This window comes from Manis pentadactyla, chromosome 9 (genome assembly GCF_030020395.1).
Source record: "Manis pentadactyla isolate mManPen7 chromosome 9, mManPen7.hap1, whole genome shotgun sequence".
Taxonomy (NCBI): domain Eukaryota; kingdom Metazoa; phylum Chordata; class Mammalia; order Pholidota; family Manidae; genus Manis; species Manis pentadactyla.
Window position 1 is genome coordinate 35,765,730 of NC_080027.1, and position 19,970 is coordinate 35,785,699.

Sequence of the window (19,970 nt, forward strand, 5' to 3'; positions counted from 1 at the left end):
TACTATGTGCCACACACTAAGCAAGAGTCTGGGGATACAGAAATGAAAAAAACTGCTAAAGTTCTTGCTCCCAAGGAATTTGCAGAGAATGCCAGGACTTAAGACTCTTAAAATACTAGATTCTTAGAAAAGTACAACATTAGTGTGCTGTAATCCTAGGATGCCCGCAGTGGAGGGGGAGCCCTGGATCAGTCTCTCCAGCTCTACCTTTTATGAGAAACCAGAACTTGTTCCAGACATGTCCAGGTTAAAATCTCACTAACAAGAACATCATTTCAGTTCAGGGACATCACAGAATGGCCAGCTTGCAGGGCCTCACAATCACCCAGTGTGGCTGCTCATTTTACCCCTGAGCCAACTGAGCTTCAGAAGTGGGGCAGCTGTTTGATAGGTAACACAGCCCAGCAGGACCAGACCTCAGGTTTTCGGGCCCTCCCAGTCAACAGGCAAAGCAGGAGAGCTTCCCGTGTGTTTCTGCGGGGTGCCCTCTTTGCAAGCCACTCAGACTTCTGCACCGAGGCCTCTGCTCTTCGGAAGGAGTTCGCACGAACTTTCTTTGCAGAGGCATGAGCCCCACCTCGGGCCCACATGTGCAGTAGATCGCCCGATGTTGGGAGCCCCCTCCCCCCTTGATGCGTGTTTTATTTTGCCCCCCACCCCCACCCCGTGTGCCTCAAAACCAATTTTCATTATTTTTTCTGTCTGTGTTTGTCTTTGTGGTTCGCAGGTGCTCCCTTGCATTGTTCATCCGCTTCATCAACCCCCATTGAGCAGTCCCCCTCCCCGCCCCCCTCGCCTCCGGCCAATGAGAGCCAGAGGCGGTTGCTAGGCAACGGTGTGGCCCAGCCAACCCCGGACTCAGACTCTGAGGAAGAGTTTGTCCCTAATTCATTCTTAGTTAAAAGTGGCTCCGCCAGCCTGGGGGTCGCAGCTAACGGTAAGTCCCTCTCTCTTCCTAACTTCGGTGGGGTTTTTTTTTTTCCTTTCGTTGGCGATGGTGGTTAATCTGCCGGCTTGGGCCGCTCGCAGGGGCGGAGGGGCCTGGTGCATGGGGGGGCTCGGGTTGTCTAGGGCCTGGGGCGGCTCCGTGGCCGTGTTCGGAGTGTGCAGGGATTGGGGGAGCTGCTGTCCCTACCCCCGTGACAGACGTCAGAGCTGCGCCAACAGGGATGCACAGACACAGGGAGACAGAAACATCAGGTAGGAAACTGAGGTAGGAAAAGATACAGAGAAAAAGTTCCATACAGAAAAAGTAAGGTTAAAACAAAAAAGCACCAGTCGGCTACCTTACGTGTGTCAGGGACCGTGCCAGCTGCTGCCACTTGTTGTTTCAGTGGCTCCTCACAATCCTGCATAAGAAACCAGTACAGCAGTGTCCCCATTAACCACGAGAAAGCTGGGAGAGCAGGTACAGCCAGGGGAGCTCTGGCCTTGGAAGTTCTGGACTGTCTCACTGCCCCGGAGACAGAGGGCCCCCAGATTCCAGGGAGCTGCAGGGCTGAATGTTGGCTGCAGAAAAAGCCACTGGGCTTAAGCATGGATTTGCCCCATAATTCTGTTGTTCAAAGCTCTACCTTGATGCTCTTAAGGAGAAGGGTATGAGGGGTGTGGTGGAAGAGCCCTAGGTTGACCAAGAACCAGGAGAACCAGGTTTTAGCTGTTGGTCATGTGCTGTGTGACCTGGACTAAGGCACTTGCCCTCTGCATCCAGCAGAGGCTAGTCACTTCTGTGCAAGGATGCCCTAGAGGGGATTCAAACCTCCAAGAGGGGGGATAACATACAGTCTCTGCTCTCTTTGGAAATCAGAGAGGAAGTCTGTGATGGTTCCTTCCTAGAACCTTGATGGTTCTCCTCTGACAGGCTCTTAAGCCCTACATTCTCTGTGACCAAAAGCCAAATCATCCTCCAGGCCTTTTCTCTCCAGACTCCCTGAGGGTGGCTGTGTCCTTTTGGTGGTTTGGTGTCACTGCTCCTCTGTACCTTTTAACTGCTTGTATTTCAAACTATGCCCAGAAACAAGAACCAGGCCAAGGAGAGAGGAAACCTGTGTGCCAGTTCCAGCTCTGTGGCTCACTGGCAATTTGTCCTTGGAAAACCACTGTCCCTCTCTAGGCCTCAGTTTCCCCATCTTGCCAGTGACGGAGCAATCTCTAAGGTATTCTGATTTTATGACTGCCACGTGGTACCAACCAAGGGGTACCAGCCAGTAGCCTTCTTAAGCTTACATGAGGGGAGGGCAGAGAATGATACATATATAGGTATAGATATAGATACTCTGTTCATTTTTGCAAGTAAAAGAGAAGGCAGGAGATTAAAGTCCTTAATCTGTCCCTTTGCTAATTAACTGAACAAGAGCAATGGCTTTGTTGCAAGTTCTGCAGCAAATTGATGGCATTATTGCATTATTGATGTGCAGGGAAGATGGGGTACTTTGGCCTGCAGCTGTCTGCTCGGTTAGGCTCCTCAGTGCCTCTGCTACCCAGGGACCTAGACAAGCATGGATTCCTTCCCTGGGGCCTTACTCTGAGTGTGTCACTCTAAAGATGGGTGATAAATGTGTCCCATGCCTGAAGGAAAAGTCTGGGTCCTTAGCAGTCTGCTGCTCTAGGGCTGGTGGATTATGGTTTTAAGAGCCAGTGAATATTACTTCACAGCTGGGCCTTGTCTGCTACCTTCCCCAGAAACTCCAAACTGAGGGGACATCTATGAGCCACAGGACCCACTGATACTGACAGGATCCAGCACTAGCAAGTGAAGATGAGTGGGCCCTGCTGCATAGTAGACCCAATAAATGTTTGTAAGGTTTTGATTTTTTTTCATGAAAAATAAAAATGAAATTAATTTACTGAGGTTATCTTCCTTGGTTTTGTCAATTATAAAAGTAACAGTACTTCTTAATAGTCCAACAATACAGAAAGATAAAAGGTGAAGTTCTCTTATAATACTTCCTCCCAGAGAGGACCAGTTTCAGTTTGGGGCATGGCCTGACAGATGGGTTTTATGTAATGTTAACTTCAGTGAGTGAATGAATGAGCAAGCCATACACACTGCGTAAGGACCACAGTACAGCCAAGAGAACAAGGGCCATCGAGTCAAACCTTCTGAAATTAAGTCCAGATATGCGACCCAGGGCTAAGGACCTAGCCACCCAGTTCATCAGTTAGTTGCTCCATCTGTGAAATGGGGAAAACCTTCCCAGGTCGCTATGGAACTTAAAAATGGTAAACAGAGTAAACTTCCCTATCTTCACATCCCCATTCCCTTCCGCCAATTTAGGCTTTAGAGACCACCCTAAAATGGATTAATTGCTGTCACTCCTTCAGCGCCCACTTCCCCAGAGAGTTAATTCAGAATGTACTTTAAATGACAAAGGCGGCCCCCTGGGCTCCTGAAGAGTGAAAATGAAGTGGTTTCTTTTGGTGGGAGCTGACTCAGCGCCCTGCCCAGGAGGGCTGCCCCTCTGGGAACCAGTCTTCTGGAGCCCAGGCTGCACTCTCCAGGGGCCCCCCAAGGGGCCCTCTGCCTACAGCTGTGTCAACTCCAGCCCCAGGCAGCAATCCCAGGCCCAGGACGCCTCTCAGCCGCCCTGCTACAATCCCCATGTAAAGTGCAAGAAGAACACGTGGGGCGTTACAGAACAGCTCATTGGCCCTGCGGAAAAGAAAACAAGGGAAGTAGCTCTTTCTGTCATCGAAATCCTAATCCACCCCTGAGGATAACCATCTAGAAATCGCTGATATATATAAAAAAAGATTTCCCTAAAATATCAACTAGTCACAGCTGAGAAGCTAAGGAAGTGGTTAGGATTTATTAGGTATTTGTTCCTACTTCATAGAAACTTTTCAGAGTCAGTATTAAATGTTCCGTGAATTGTTGCAGTCTGAATTCTAAAGTGAAGGGCCTTTAAAACCTTGGTGGTTAATATTTAAGAGGGTCAGAGAATAAATAGCTCAGGGAAAACTGTCAGGTTCCCAAAGCCTAGGTGAGGTAGGGGTGGTAGGAGAATTTACATGTAATGAGCACATCCTGTGTGTCTTGTCTCTACAAGTATCTTATTGGAGCTTCCACTTACCTCCGTTTCTCCGTTCAGGAAACTGAGGCCCAGTGAGGGCCAGTGACCCATCCATAGCCCCACCGCTTCCCAGCGACAGGGCAAAGGTGCACACCCAAGCAGCCTGCCTCCAAAACCTCTACTTCCTGCCTCTTCTTTCCTTTTTCAATTGGTTCTGTTTTGTTTCCAATAACAGATCCTGTTCTTTTTATGTCTCCACTTTAATAGAAGGCTGGAGAAAATGAGGGAAATTCCACCAAAGAAAAGTTGATTTTACAAGAAGTGTAAATTGTTGGATTCCCATTAGTCCCTCACAAACCTATACGAAGCATATTATGTGAGAGGTGTTATCTCACTGAATCATGTCACATCTACCCTGTGACATTGCCATTTTTAGACTCACTGAGGCAACAGAGGGCCAGAGAGGTTAACTAATTTCCCCTAAATCACACAGCTTGTTAAGTGGTAGAACCAGATTTGAACCCTAGGTCTATCTGATACCATAGGACAGAATCTTTCAGTTATGTTTTTGTGAGGACTGCCGGAGTTTCAAAGATGAACCAGACAGACCAGCTACCTTAGACACTAAATGTTGGTGTTGCTTCATGAGATCCAAGCCCTGGATGCTGGGTCATCCTGGCCTTGTTTTACCCCCAGCACTACCTCCCTGCCTTGCCCTACAGATTTCTCAGGCTCATCACACTGGTCAATCTCACTGTTGTTTGGCAGTTTCATTGACTTTCTCAGGTCTTAAGCAGCTGGGATTATTTTGTTTTGACTCCCAACCCAGTGGAGGAGTGTTTATTTTTCTTTCTAAATGGGAAACACTGCTATGTATGCGACCTCCTTCCAAAAGTGTTTTTCTTAAAACAAAACAAAACAAAAAGTCCAACTTAATTTAGAACCTATCCAGATTCCCCTGAGGGAGTCTGCCAGGATACTTTTAAGTCAGTTTGTGAAATCAGAAGGCAAAATTGTGCCTCGTTCCTACTGTTGAGGAGAAGGGCCCAGTGAGGTTTCATGTTGTCCTTTCATTGTGAATTGCATGGACCCTGTTTCAGTGGTTCCATGCCGCCTGCAGGTGTTTGGGTATGTTTCTTGAGTTCCAAGAGCAAAAGGCATCAGTGCATGTGACGTTTTCAGACAGTTGTGTTCACCTCTCCTCCCAGCTGTCTTGCATCAAAAGGCTCTTGTTGGTAAATAAATTTTTATACCAGCTATGTAGAGAATTTCAGAACCTAACTCCCAGTGGCAAGCCGAATTGATTTCTTCCTTTATTCATTCATTCACGCTGACATTTGCAATGTTTGTGTATGTTTTCCAGACAGATGATGGGGGAAGGGCATTCTAAGCAGAGACCCTATAAAAATAGGTATTTAATCTATGGGGTCAAAATCCCTTAAATGAAACCCTTGGAGATAGATGCATTTCAGAATTCAGAAATTTTCAGATTTCATAAAGAAAATATAGTACATACACTTTATTTTTCCTAACAGTTCCAGGTAATCAAACACATTGATATTTCTGTGGAGAAATATATAGTTACACTGGTGGGATTAAAAAAAATAAAAGACTCTGAGCCTCATGTCAGTTCAGATTGCATTTTGCACCAAAAGACTTTTCATAAAATTTTCAGTCTTAGAGTTTGGGGATTTTAGAATGGTGGTTAATGGATAATGATCCTAAATTGTGCCTATTTAAAATGAGGTACCAAGTCTTGGAAAGGTTTAGTAACTTGCCAATGGTTATAGAGATAAGTAGATAACTTGATAACTAGAAGGCATGATACAGGTGTAAGCCACTGACTGGAAAGCTCTATAGAAGCATTTGTTGTTGTTTATCCAAAACGTCTGCTTGGAAGAGCCATGCCCCTTCTGTGGTAGACCTGGGACCTCAAGAGGCCATTACCAACAGACTGGCTGGTTTGCAGACCTGGGAATTCAGGGAGAAAAGCCCAGTGCTCAGTTCTCCAAAGTCTAGAACTTGGCAGCTCTATGTTCTAAGGACCTTTTCTGGAAGGCTTTCAAGCATATGGATGCCTTTTCTTTGATGCCCTGTTACCTTCTGTACAGACTCCTCCCTAACAGATTGGGGACCTGATTATTCCCATGTCTGATTTCCACATTCAACTGTAGTTCCTTCAGGGAGGCCTTGCCCAAGACTTTTATCTTCACTGTGAGCATGTGTAAGTTGTAAAATTGAAACTGAAAAAAAAGTTGATATTCCCTTCTCCTTTCTGCCAGCCTCCGTACCCTCACCCCGACACACACACTAAACCACCCTCCCAGGAACAGTGCCGTGAGCCCCACACATAATATAACTGTGAAGACTCGCAGAGATGAAGTGATTTGCCCAAATACAGAGGCAAGACTCGAAGCATGGCTCCAGACTCCAGTGCCCTTTCCACCTTACCAGGTACCTCCCCCGACTAGACAGACAGGCCCTCACCTGTGGCCACCCAACAGGGGCAGACGATTATGCCCCCTTAATTGGGGGCAGTGGGGACAACCTCACAGGGGTCACTTCTGTTTTTGTATAGTTTACAAAGCCCTTTTTCATAAGTTACCTCAGGCAAATTCTGGTAACTCTAATTTAATTGCCACATCGGCTCTCTCGGAGGTAAGGCTTCTTCCTGACCTCGCAAAATAAACAGGTCACATTTTGAATTAATGTAACTGAACATCCTGAGAGAACCAGGGCCCTCTAATTAGTCACTCACATGGCACAATTGTAGACTTTTTGCAGGTCCCTTTTCCACTAATTTCCCAAAATACCATTGCATTAAAAGGTGCAAAAATAACATTTTTGGTATATGGCTTGATTGGATCTAGGAATTCCTAGACCACCCCCCGAGGAAGGCACATTAGCCATGTGTCCGGGCTTTTTCCATCTGGAAACCAAGCCTGGTTTGTGTCCCCAATGAAATATTAGTGGCCTGCTCCATGAAGCCTTGTGGACACCAAACCAGATCTTACAGCATCTCCTGACACTTCAGCACCCAGACTATTGAGGAGGCACCTGGAAGCAGGCCAAGGAGACTTTGGGAGATTAGTCTAACTAACATTTGCATGGCCCTTGCATTCCCAGGACATGTTTACATCCATCTTCTCATTGGGCCCACGGCACAGCACTGTGAGGCTGGCCAAATGTATGGTATTATGGGCATCGTGGTTCACTGGAGGGAACAGGCTGTGAGAGGGCAGTTGCCGGCACAGAGCTGCCCTTCTGGCTGTGCTGCTTTGAACCAGTTGGGATTTGCTTGCACTTGGTCAGAAAAATCTTCAAGGACCACTGTCATCTATATAAGCACTTGTTACAAGTTTGCTTGTTATAAATCTCACAAGAGAAGCCTCTTCATAACCCACGTGAGTTTTCGTGGAAAGCTGCTTATTAGGAACCACAGGCCAGGAAGCGCCAGACCTGGCCTCTGAGCCCAGCTCTGCCTCTAACCTGCAGTGTCCCTTTGCAAGAGCCTTGTCCTTTGGCTCCTCAGCCTTCTAGTCTAAGCAGTGGAAGAACAGAAGTAGATCAACATTTGCTGAGCTTTCATTATGTGTCGCTGTCAGTACACTGTCTGTACTTACAGTAGTGTGCCCACTTACACTGTTGTTTACTTTTCTTTCCTTCAAACTGCCTCCTTTTTTCAAACTTTTCTTTACCTAAGTGAATTTATTTATTTTAAAAAGAAATTGTATATTACTGCAGCAATTCACTTGCCATAAATAGAAAGGAGCTGTAAAAATAAATGCAGTGAAAGTCAGTTATCATGTTCCAGAGAGATAATGCCTGCTTAAGGACCCTGAGCGGAGATTTGCTTCTCTTTGTTAAATAGGGACACTGGCAAGTGTTTGGTGTTAAAAATACACTAGTACCAAACTGAGACTTCCTTCTCAACATCATCAAAAAGGTTGAAAGAAAATGGAAGCTACCCTGCATTGATTCAGTGTGATTTACTGTGTGCCCTGCATGCTACCTAAAATCTCGTTCAGCAGAGACACAACCTTTCTCTGGTACTCTATCTAGGCTTTTAATACCACACCGTGGCCCACTCACCTTGAGAATAAACATCGCTTGCTGCTGCCAGGACCTGCCCTTCCCTTCCCTGAGTGTGGTCCGTCCTGAGCAGTCTGTCCCCACCCTCCCCCCCACAGCCTCCTGCCCTCTGCCCCTGTCATCAGGTCTGAGCTGGGTGCTTTGAGCTCAGCTGGTTCCCACATGACTGTTTAATGGCTCCCAGTTTGGACCAGGAAACCATGTGGCTTCCTCTTCTCCCTCTCCTTCCTCATTTTTCTCCTCTCCTTCCTCTCCCTCTGAACTGCCATTATTTATATAGGTGTTTGAGATTAAACAACCAAAAAAAAAACAACTCTCTGCTTTAAAAGACTGAAGCTAGAAGAAAAACAACAATGCCACAATGTGAAGTCATGGGAGGGAAAGATAGGTGTTGGAGGCCTGCAGATCCTTGCTGTGCTGTGTGGCCACCGGCAAGCTGCTTAACCTCTCTGGGTCTCAGCATCCTCCTCTGTGAAATGGATATAGGTTTTAATAGTACTTCATAAAATATTTATGTACGTGAGAAAATACGGGCAAGACTTCTAGTGTGGTGATTACTCCGTAACAGGTGCCTGATGAATGTTAGTTTCCTTATCCCCCTGCGGAGCCCAAACATTTTTGGCCAGGTATCTCTGGAAAGAAAGCGGCCTCCTACATTCCTCCCTCCCCAGGCTTGGAGGAGATGCAACAACCAGCAGCCCGGTCTGGGAGGCTGAGCTGTAATCCCACGCCCCGTCCGGCCTGATTCCAGAGATTCAGGGTGGGGAGCGTGAGCCCGAGGCAGCCGCTAAACAAACATAGCACAGGGTCTTCAAAACAGAGCTTCAGTTTCCTTGCTGGAGCGCCCGACATTGCTTCCATTCCCCACAGTGCCAGGAGCGGAGTGTTGATGTTTCTTACCAGAGAAAGCATTGTAATGCCTTTTCCTGCTGGTCAGCTCGCCTCCCCACCCAGAGTTGAAAGGAGCAGAAAATGACTGGTAATTCATTTAGGCATCACTCCCTCTCTCCTAAACACATCATATTTCTATAAATAACCCTGGGAAGCTGCTGCACAGGATAACAACAACAATATATATGTTTGCACTTCCAGAGACCTCTCTGTAGCTGCCACAGTGAGGCTCTGCACCTCATGTGAGCCAAATTCCCCTCGCCACCAGCTGTGACCTCACCCAAGCTCACCCCTTGTACCCAGTTCTGTAAAACGGGGATTAGAATAGCAGTCTGGAGGTTTCAAAGGTGAGATGGGAGAACATCTAGGATACTGAGACTACAATAGGTGCTCAGTGTTTCCTGATCACCCCTTTCAATCTTTTACAAAGAATGGAGTATGTTTCTCATTGGTGAGGAGGATATCTGATCCAAATTTAAGTTGTGATCACTGGTCTGCTGTCATCCTGAGTGAGCAAAAGGGAAGTTGAGGTGATACTTACCCATTTGCTAGCTAACAGATTGCTGCTCCCTCTAGCCAAACCATTCCCTGCTATGTCCTCTGGACCACTGCAGTATCACCCTCCCTGGCCTCCCTGCCTGCCATCTCTCCCTTTAATCCATCACACTGGCCTGGGGTGCTCCTTCCAAAGCCCAGATCCCTATCATAGAGCCTCTGCTAGTGACGCTCCACATCTTTCCCACTGCTGGCAGGCCCAGGGCCTAACTCCTCGGCATGGCAGCCAAGCCCTTCTTCATGGAGGCTCAGCCCTGTTTCCCTAGCTGCTTACTCCCATGTTCCTGCTAGGGAGCTGAGGTCGCAGCAAACTAACACAGATCTTGAGGGGACAGAACATCCCTAGTGCCCAATACAGAGCCTGTGGTCAATATCTGGCAATATTAGAAGCAAAGGATTCTGAACATAATGAAGTCGTATTAATTTAGAGTGAGATCAGGGGACTCTTTCTGATTTGGAGTGACATGGGAAGGAATGAAGTTTTTTTTACCCTTCAGAATCAATTCAATTCAGCAAATTTTTCTTAAAGACCTACTGTTTGCCAAGGCCCATGGAGAATAGAAAGCAGTCCGCTCACCCATTGGCTGTTGGGTAGACAGACACACACCTAAACACCTCTGTCTAAAGCAGGCATCCATGAGGGGAACAAAGTAGGCAAGGATGCCAGGGTGGTTAAACGTCAGAGGTTCAGTGCAAACTGGGAGGTTCAGAAGATCCTCCTAGAGAGAGAGGATAACTCCCAAAGAGCACAGGCAAGTTTACACGCCCAGGCTCTGCCTGGAAATGAGCTTTAGTTTTATGGATTTGTAGGGCTGCTACGGACTAGATTGTGTCCCCCAAAGAGTCATATGTTGAAGCCCTAAGTTCCCCATGGAACTGTATTGGCCATAGGTCTTCTAAGGAGATGATTAAGGCTTCTGAGGTCATAAGGGTGGAGCCCTGATCTGAATGAACTGATGTCCTTATGAAAAAGGAAGAGACCCCAGAGCTTGCTCACTCTGCCATGCAACACAGCAAGAAGAGGTCATCTGCAAGCCAAAAAAGGGCTCTCATCGGAAGTGAAACCCTGCTGGAGCCTTGGTCATAGGCTTCCCAGACTCCAGCATGATGAGAAATAAATGTCTGTCATTGAAGCCACCCAGACTATAGTGCCTTGTGATGGCAGCCCAAGCAGAGGAACGCAGGGCTCTGGTATAGAGGGGAGCCTAGGTGTTCATACTTCGTATGCCAGTTTTTTGTGTGCAACTGAATGCTCCCAGCCAAATTGTGAGGTCTTGCAGCAATTATTTCCTCAAACATTCATTCATTCATTCAGACTCCTCCAGGTGTGTGTTCTGCATGGAGTCCTGTGCTGGGGAGTTCTGATTAGATGTCATCTGTGCCCTCCCTGTGTAGCCATGTCTGTAGGGGATAAGTACAGGGAACACCAGCCTCTGTGGCCGGGGCAGCGGTGAAGGCAAGGCTGCTGGAGCAGCAGGGGCCCATCTGCACGCCGCCCGGTTCCTACTCTCAGGGAGATTTTCCTAGGGTAGGGGTAGAGTGAGCAGAAGGGACCGAGGGCAGGCATGCTGTGTGCACTCCGTGCATTTCAGAGCTCACTGGGAGGCGGTAGAGGTAGCAGGGAGGGCCTTGGGGACTGAGCAGAGCCTGCCATACCTTTAGGCTGTGTAACAGAAGAGCAAATCCCCTTACTGAGCCCCTGCAGGGTGCCAGCTGCTCTGCTGGGTGCTGGACCTTGCCCACCCTCCGGACTGTGTGGCTGGTGGGCTCTGGGGCACAGGGTTAGGAGCATGGTTAGAGTTCTGGCTCTGCCACTCCTTGCTGAGATCTTTGGCAAATGATTTAACCTCTGAGTTTACATTTCCCCTCGTGTGTAAAATAGGATAATAATACCTACCTCATAGGTGTTGTTAGAATTCGATGTGAAAAAAAGGTATGTAAAGTATATAGCAAAGTGCGCACTTATTATAAAGCCTTAGTAAGTGGAAGCCGCTACTATTGTTATCATTGTTTTAACAAGCAGCCTCAGAATGGTGCAATAACTCGGCCAAGGTTACAAAGATAGTGGTGTTTGGCATTGCCTGGCTCCTGACCCATCCTCTTCTCACCCCTCCAGGCCACTTTCTCTCCTCTAGTAGCCAGCAACCCCTCTCAACAACCTTTGGGAAGCCAGAGGGCTCTGGTAGTGCCCCCAGTGCATCAGAGATTTCTTTTACCCACGCCCCATCATCCTGCACTGAAAAGAGGGTGCATGCGTATTTTGGCAGCAATCCCTGACCCCTGGCCAGAGTCACCCCTGAATGAAAACCGCTGAGTTGCGCTCTAGTTCTTAGCTCTTTTAAGATGCCCCAGTTGGGCCCCTGCATAGGTGACAAGATGATGTACGAGGTCTGGATAAGCAGCTTATTTGTCTGAGCTGGTGATGGCCTTTTTCCTGAGTTGGGTTAATGGTAAGGGGCAGTGGCCCTTTAAAGCCCAGACAATGGACAGGCTTCTCAGGTCACCGAATCACTCAGCAAACAGCCTGAGCGCTCGGAGCCCCGGAGGCCTCTGCCCTCCCCCCTTGAGGCTAACCCCACTCTTACTCCAGTGATGTGCTGCTCCTTCCTAGCAGGGAGGGACACTGAAATAATGGGAGAAAAAGACTCAAAGAGCATTAAAATGAAGGACTTCAGAGGAGAAAACCAAGACAGAGAGAGGACAAGGGATAATTCCTGAATTCCCGCCTCAACTCTGTACCCAACTTTGCACCCTGCTTCCCAGACTTCACTCTCTTCCCTCCCCACATGTGTGGGGCCCATGGAGACCAGACTGATTTCCCAGCCACAAGTTTCACTACTGAAACCTAACACTAGAGATTATGGTTCAAACATCTTCAGGCTGGTGGTCAGGACCCACCAGAACTTACCCCTTTCTCTCTTGAGCCTTTCTGCACCTTCCCCAAGCCCCCACTCTAGTGAGGCACATCATTTGGCCTTCACAACCTGCTTCAACCAAAGCAGCTTCCTCTGAGCACTTTCTTACATTTGCTTCTGAGTAAGCCTCTTTGAAGAACACTTTGCCTATTAAACATTTCTTCAAAGCATGAAAACCACAGATTCAAATCACTGTATGAAGAATGGCAGAGTTAGATTTGAAGCCAGACTTTCTGATTCCCTCTCCTGACTTTCTCTCAATGCATGTATTCATTTTTTCATTCTACAGAGATTTCTTGAGGACCTACTGTGTGCCAACCACTGAGGTAGGCCCTGGAGTACTGCTCTGTAAGACAAAGATCCTACCTTCCAGGAGGGGTCTGAGCATTTAACATCCAGTCTTCCTGAGAGTACAAACATGAAAAGTGCCCCTGTCTTTGGCTTCTCGATGGCATGAGTGGCCCTGAGAAGGGCATTTTCAGGGTGTGGAGGCTAAAACCAGAGGAGGATAGGTGGGAGGTAAGAAGACAGAAAACAGTTAGGAAAACTGATTCTAGGAGAATGGACCTTTGCCTCACAGATGACTTACTATTTACAACAGGCAAAGGTCCCTTTACAGTGGGGAGATCAGGATTTGTCACCCTGACCAGGGACCAAACTTAGTGGTCACTAGTATGGAGCAGTATGAAGCCCATTCCGTCATGCGTGAGACATGCTTGCTGAAAGCAGTTAACCTGAGTCCAACAGTGAGAAAACAATCAGACTCCCCCCCTCCCACCCCCTTGGCTGTAGGGCCATCTGTGGGCCAGCTGGCCTGGCCATCCCCACAAGTCAGTATCATGAAGAAAAGGATTCGGGAGTGTTAGGGTAGGTGGAAGTCTCCCCTAGATTAAAGGAGACTAAGAAATACACAACAGCCAGCTGCAGCGCTCCATCTCGACTGGATCCTAAGGTTTTTTTTAAGGCTATAAAGAAGACATTTGGGGAAGAACTGGGGAAATTTTAAAATGCGGGGTGTATGTATGTTAGGTGATGTTATGGAATAATTGTTCACTTTCTTGAACACTTCCTAGTTGTATCATGATACTGTGGTTATATGGGAGAACTGTGCTAATTCTTAAGAGATGCATGCTGATGTAAAGTGTCCTGGTGTCTGCAACTTTCTCTCAAATGGTCAGAAAAAATTTATCTATATATATAGAGAGAGTGAGATAAAGCAGTGTGGCAACATATTCACACTGGACATATTTAGGTGAAGAGTATACAGGTGTTTTTGTTCTATCAACTTTTTTATTTATTTTGAAAATTTTCAAAATAAAAAGTGTAGGAGATTTTGATTGGATTGGAGAGAGATGGAACAATGGCACCTGGGTATTTGGGACCAGTGAAATATGGGTGCTTCTTGTAGCGAGATCCCACCCTCACCCCTTTGGGAGCTCAGAAAGCAGAAACCCCTGCACCTTCACAGAGACTGAGTAGTTCCGCAGTTGTGATAAAACAGGCCCTTCGTGGGTGTGGAGGGACTTTGGCGAGGTGCTGGAGCTCATAATGGGAACCAAATTGGCAGGAGTGTGCAGAGCCCCACCCCAGAGATGGCCCTTCCATGCTGAGGCAGGGCGGCTGGAACGAATTACTTGCATTCATACTTGTAAAACTGCCTTGGCACCAGAAGTGATCCTCGTAACCTGAGCTTTACGGCGGCACAGCCGTAGTTAAAGCTGGGCCAGCCTTGCCCCCACACCCTCTCCATCAGAGGTGTATAGCTGACGCATAAAACAATTCAGCAGGAGCTGAAACATGAAAACCTCCTCTGGTTTGCGAAGGCAAACTTTTCTGTTTAAAGTTTTCAAGGGAGGCAGCACTTGGGAGTAAAACCTTTTCTATCTCCCTTTACTTTTCCAGCCCTTGGCCCAGCTCCCGAGAGCCCACAGCCACCCCCATCCTGCTCCCCACCCTGAACCCCAACCATAACCCAATCACAGAAGCTGCTGCGCATTGTGGCTGGAAGGGTTCCTTTGGCTGGGGAGTCCTGGTGTTTGAGTCTAAGTCCCGGAGCTCTGTGGCCTTGGGCAAGAGCGCTTCCCTCACTGGGCTCCAGCCTCTTGGTCACTCAGAGACAATATTTAGTGCACAGTTGCCAAGCCCTGTGGGTGTGCATCACTGAGCGCATGGAGCCTATGCTCACAGTGGCACTCTGTAAATGTCACTGATTACATCAGAGTGTCAAAGACATGGAAATCTGTATAGAACAGTTGCATTATTTTGACCATGAAGAAACGTCTTCCCAAAATTACTCTCATTTTTATCTAAAAAGTAGCCAAAGTAAGGTTGTTAATGGAAGAGAAATCACATGGAAAGTCACAGGAAAATAATTTTATTTTAGTCCCTTCTTAAGCATTTTTGGTAAAGTGAAAGGACAGGATTAAACTCAGATAGGCCTACATTCAAATTCCAGCTCTGCCACTTACTGGTAGAGTTAACCAAGGCAGGTTAGTAATTCATTCTGAGCCATAGTCCCTTCATCTGTTCAAGAGAATAATACCAACCTAGCAGAGTGAGTGAGGAATCAGCACACTTTGTGAACAGCTCTTAGCCCAGCACCTGGCCCATAGTAAGCATTTACAGAACAGAGCTGCAATTAGTACTGAGTCTGAGAACAGGAAGGTTCCTAATATCCAAACCTGTCTTTCACATGTTGCTCTTGGGCAACAGGAATGACAGACCAAGGGCAGCCAGCTGACATCAAAAGCCCTGCCCTGCAGACCTTCCAACAGATGATGAAAATGCGCTGTGATTTCTGCCCTTTTGAAGCTGTCTCTTAGCCTAGCTACTAGGGCTTTGATGGGCTAGAAGGACGCTGAGGATGAAGAAACTTCACTTTGTCATTTCACAGCGGGATAGCTCCTTCAGATGGGGCAGGCTGGTTTGTTCAGAGCCAGGTACCCAGACATGCAATCAGGAAAAGGAGACAAACCTTCACTGGCCTGTTTTGTTTTGTTTTTCCTGCCTGAGTCAGGACTAAGCACCGCAGCCTGCTTCATCAGCGGTTCAGCATCAAGTCACCACTGTGTCAGCCAGTCCATCCTATGCAGGTTTTCACTTCCAATCCCAGCTCTGCCTCCAGGAGCCGTGTGACACTGGAAAATCACTCCGCCCCGTTGGCCCTCACTTTCCTTATCTCTAAAGGAAGAAAGAGGCCACCTGCTGTGCTGGCCCCTCCAGCCTGTCATGTGGCTTCTGTGAGCTAAGACGCATAAACGGATGAGAGCTGCACAAAGGGAGCTCTAGGAAGGCGGTCCCAGGAGTATGCACTCCAGCCCAGCAGGCTCACTGCACACACTTCAGGGCACTGGGTGTTTTCCCTAAAAGCTGCATGCAGAGGATGTTATTACTAAAATATTTGGTAAACAGAATATTTAGTAAATGGAAACATTGTAAGTATAGGATAGGAGATAGAGAATACTAATATTTATTTACCATTACTTTTAATTTGTTCTGGTTTTGGCATCTAGATTATTAACTGTATTTCTGTACATTAAAGTAGTACACCTGGATTGCCAAGACTTTCAAGCAGGTCATCTACATCACTGAAGATCTAGGTATATTTCGCTAATGGAAAACAAAGGATTTTCAAATATGCCTTGAAAATACCCATCCTTCTGGTCAGGTGAGAATTTATGACAAGCTATTAAATGATGTGTATTTGCTGACTGTGTATTTCTCCTGCTGAAGCAGAGGAAATAATATATAAAAAGGAGCACATGAGGGTAGAAAGGGGCTGGACTTGTTTCCTGTGCATGTGCTGGTTAGCTTAAACATTTCCAATTTCTGCATTACTTGGGATAAGGTTCTGCCCCTCACACCCACTCCCAGCCCTTCACCCCCATACCAGGGTTCCTTCCTTTTACTGTCGCACCTCTTTCAAGAGTCAAGATCTTTCAAAATGTGTCCCATCTAGGACTGAAAAGTTGCCTAAAAGTTGGGATGTGAAATTACCCCCTTCCTTCGGATCTTCCTAGGGGCACTGCTCCCTACAGACTGGGAAGAGCTACGTGGTTGTTGTCTGGAAGGTACCCACCTTTAAGGGTCTTGGGCTAAGGCTGCCTTCTTTGGGGTTAGCAGCAGGTGCAAGTGTTCTGGGCTCAAAAGAGCGTATCCTGAAGACCCGCACAGGATCTCGTTGCAACCCTGGAGGAAAGCGTTTCATCGGATTTAAAAGTCTGATCGGGACTCCCGCTGCACTTTGCAGGCCGGGAGCATTTTCAGCCTTACAGGGGTTCTGCAGGGAAGACAGGGCTTTGGAGACGGACACAAGCTTTGGAGTCAGCCAGAACTTGCCTTAGATCACTGGGTCTCCAGTTCGTAGCCATGTAGCATTGGAAGATCAGTCTCCCTCTCTCAGCACTATTTTTGTCTTTTGCAAAATAGGGATAACAATTCTTACTTCAGTGGCAGGGCGGTACTTGGCAAGACTGGGGTAGTATTTGTGCAAAGATGAGCAGGGCCCTGGTGCCTGATAGACACAAGAACGAGTCAGTCCTTCCACCTAAGGGCTCCTAGAGGACCAACTCTCCTGTGTGCTGCCCACAGGGCTTGCACTTGTGAACGAATAAAGGATACAAGAAGGGGATGCCCTGGCTTTCCACAAGGGTGTCCTGGGTTGTCCTTGGTGTGGCTAACACCTTGCATCTCCATGGTTAAATGACCTCATGACCTCAAGTCTCAGTACTGCTTGGGGATGGGAATAACTACTTCATAGGATTCTCATGGAGATCTGATGAGATCATGTGTACAGAAGCATCAAGCACAGTGCCTGGCACATAGAAAATGCTCAAAAAATGATGAATTTTACAAAAAGGAAATCTGGTTAAAGACAGGCCAAGAATGCAGTCTGCATTCTGTCAGAGTCAGCTCCCTGCCCACTTCGGGGACAGCTTTGTGAGGTGACAGTGAGGCACAGCAGCCTCAGACTGGAGGAGAGCCTGCTCTGGATTGTACAACACTTTGGGGTGGGCGCCAAGAGCCAAGTGGTCCGTGTTCCCAGGTCTGCCCTGCCCCAGCACCTGCTTCTAGAGGAATCCCAGCTAGCACCCTGCCAGAGCTTGCCTTCCTGCCTCCCAGCCTGAGGCCAGGCGACATTCAAGCCACATCTCAATGGGTGTTACCAAGACCTGAACAGAACAGCCTTTCTCTATGGGCACTCCCGCACCCACCCTCCCTGGCAGGCTGGCCAAGTGCTTTATGCAAGTTCCTGAGCCTTTGCGTGTAGGCCCATCTGCCAGCCACCAAGGTGCCACTTTCTCTGCTCCTCAAACATACCTGGCCCCTTTCACAGCTCTGCACTTCTCTTAAAGAGCACCTTTGCTAGGTACATGTAGTGCCAAGTGCTTTCATGTCTCTTGTCTCATTTAATCACAGAAATTCTGGGGCTCCAGCATTATTCCCTTTTCACAGCTCAGGCAACTGAGGCTCAGAAAGATCAAGCAATTTGCCTAAGGTAGGGCAGCTAGTAAGTGATAAGCTCCTGTTGGTCTGGTGCCTGAGCTCAAGGTCTCAGCACCTGCCACACCCAGGGCCCCTGGGAAAAGCTTCAGGCTCCACTGCCTGCAGGCAGCTGCCTGCCCAGGCACTGGAGTGCAGGCTGTTTGTTCATTCCTTCACCGACAAAGGGAGGCTGTTTGTTTACTTCTTTGGTAACTCTCAGGCAAGGGGGCTCGGGTGAAGACAGCTCTCAGCTTTAACAGAGAATGGCTGGAGGGTGCTATTTTTGTAGGCCTAGGACCAGAAAGAGAAGAGAAAGCAGCTGTAGAGATTGGGGTAAGTGCTTGGCTTGTCAGAAAGATAATCCCCCCACACCTGTGTCCTGGAAACACAATCCAGGGCTCTGAGATGCACTTTCATCTGTCACCAGGGCGTCCCCAGGGTGACGTACCCAACCGTATCCAAGCCGGTGGGGCTCAAGTTACATGGCCCAATCTCAGGGCTCTTGAGTCCCAACAATGCCTATTTGTCCTTTGGAACTGCCATCTCCCAGGAGGAATGTTAATGGGACCAAAAATGGAGGGGGGATGGGAGGTAGCAGAGACTCACTTCAGTCAGATCCCACTCTCAGGTCAGCCTCTTAAGTGAGCTCATCCAGGCATGTCTGCTCATCCTTCTAAGAGACACTTAAACCAGCTCCAGGAAAGGGAAATTCATCAACTGCTTTTCCAAAACCAGACCACCACTCCTAAAGTGGGGTCGGAGATCAGAGGTCTTCTGTTTAATCTAGGACCTAGGCTACCCCTTGCAGACGTTATAATTCAGCTGAAAAAATATTTTCAAAAGCAGAAAAACTGAAAACAACCCGAAGGTCCCAATAATAGAAAGTTGGTAAAATAACATTACCTTCTCTCCATGTTTTAGATAAATAGCCATTAAAATCGTGTTTTCAAATAATATTTTAAGATATGAAAAAAATCATAATGTTAGGAAAAATTTAGAAAACTGTATACATAGTATGAATCTATTTGATAAGTATATGTCAACACATGTATAAGAAAAAACTAGAAGGAAATAGACTAGGGAGTGTCAACAGTGATTATTACTGGTTTTTGTGGCTATGATAGATTTTCTGATTTTCCTTTGTACTTTTCTCCTTTATACATTTTCTAGAGACAACATTGTGACTTTAGAGTCAAAAGAAAAGTAATTTCTTAAAAATTATGTTCTGTTGCTCCTTTTTATACCTGACATTGTGCTAGGCGCTGGGGATGAGAGATTTAGAAGAGCTTAGACCTCACTCCATGAGCTTAGAGAGGCTAGCAGGATATAAAAATATACAGGCGGATTTTTTTGGTAATGTTTTTAAGAACATCAACAATTATACTGGCACATGTGTTAAGTTATATTGAAATTTCCACATGTTAATGTATGTTTACATTTAAACCTTACAATTCTATGAAGTAGGTAGTTATTAGCCCATATTACTAAGAGTTAGTACAGGTTGTTATGGGAACAGAGAGAATAGAGAGATTAATTCTGTCTTGGGGGGTCAGGGAGGCTTCAGTCAAGGATTTGCACTTGTGCTGATTCCTACCGAATAAATGTGAGTTCTTCAAGCAGACAGCAAGGGAAGGTTTTTCAGGTGCAGAGGACACCATAAACGAAGACACCAGGAAATGAAACAGCAAGACACCATTATGGAATGGCTAATGCCACACTCCTTCCTCCCCAGTGAGAAGCTAGAAAGGCCTTCAGGGCCACTCTGTGAAGGGCATAGAGGATCATGCTGGCAAGTTTGAGTGTCATTCCATTAGGCAGCGGTGAGCCATTCAGGAGCCCCGACACAGCCAGCTTTGCATAGGGGAAAGCTCATTCTGGCTTCTTAAACCCCATGAAAAGCTCAGCTATATGTGGAGAGAGAAGTGTTCCTCTGGAGGCTGAACATTGCAGGAAAGTTCATCTCCATTCCAGCTGAAATAGCAGAGAAGGAGAAAGGGAACGGCAGGAGGCCATGGAAATG

At 47.2% G+C, this 19,970-nt stretch overlaps 1 protein-coding gene across 10 annotated transcripts in view; it reads left to right on the forward strand.

Moving 5' to 3' along the window:
- TENM4 (teneurin transmembrane protein 4) overlaps positions 1-19,970 on the forward strand; it is a 717,007-nt gene that overhangs the window by 434,900 nt on the left and 262,137 nt on the right. For 9 of the 10 annotated variants that reach the window (XM_057507188.1, XM_057507183.1, XM_057507185.1 and 6 more), the window contains one exon: positions 728-937. The exons of the other annotated variant lie outside the window; for it this stretch is intronic. In XM_057507188.1, coding sequence (XP_057363171.1) covers positions 728-937 — 210 coding nt within the window. The remainder of the gene's footprint in view (positions 1-727; positions 938-19,970) is intronic. 10 annotated transcript variants of the gene reach the window in all.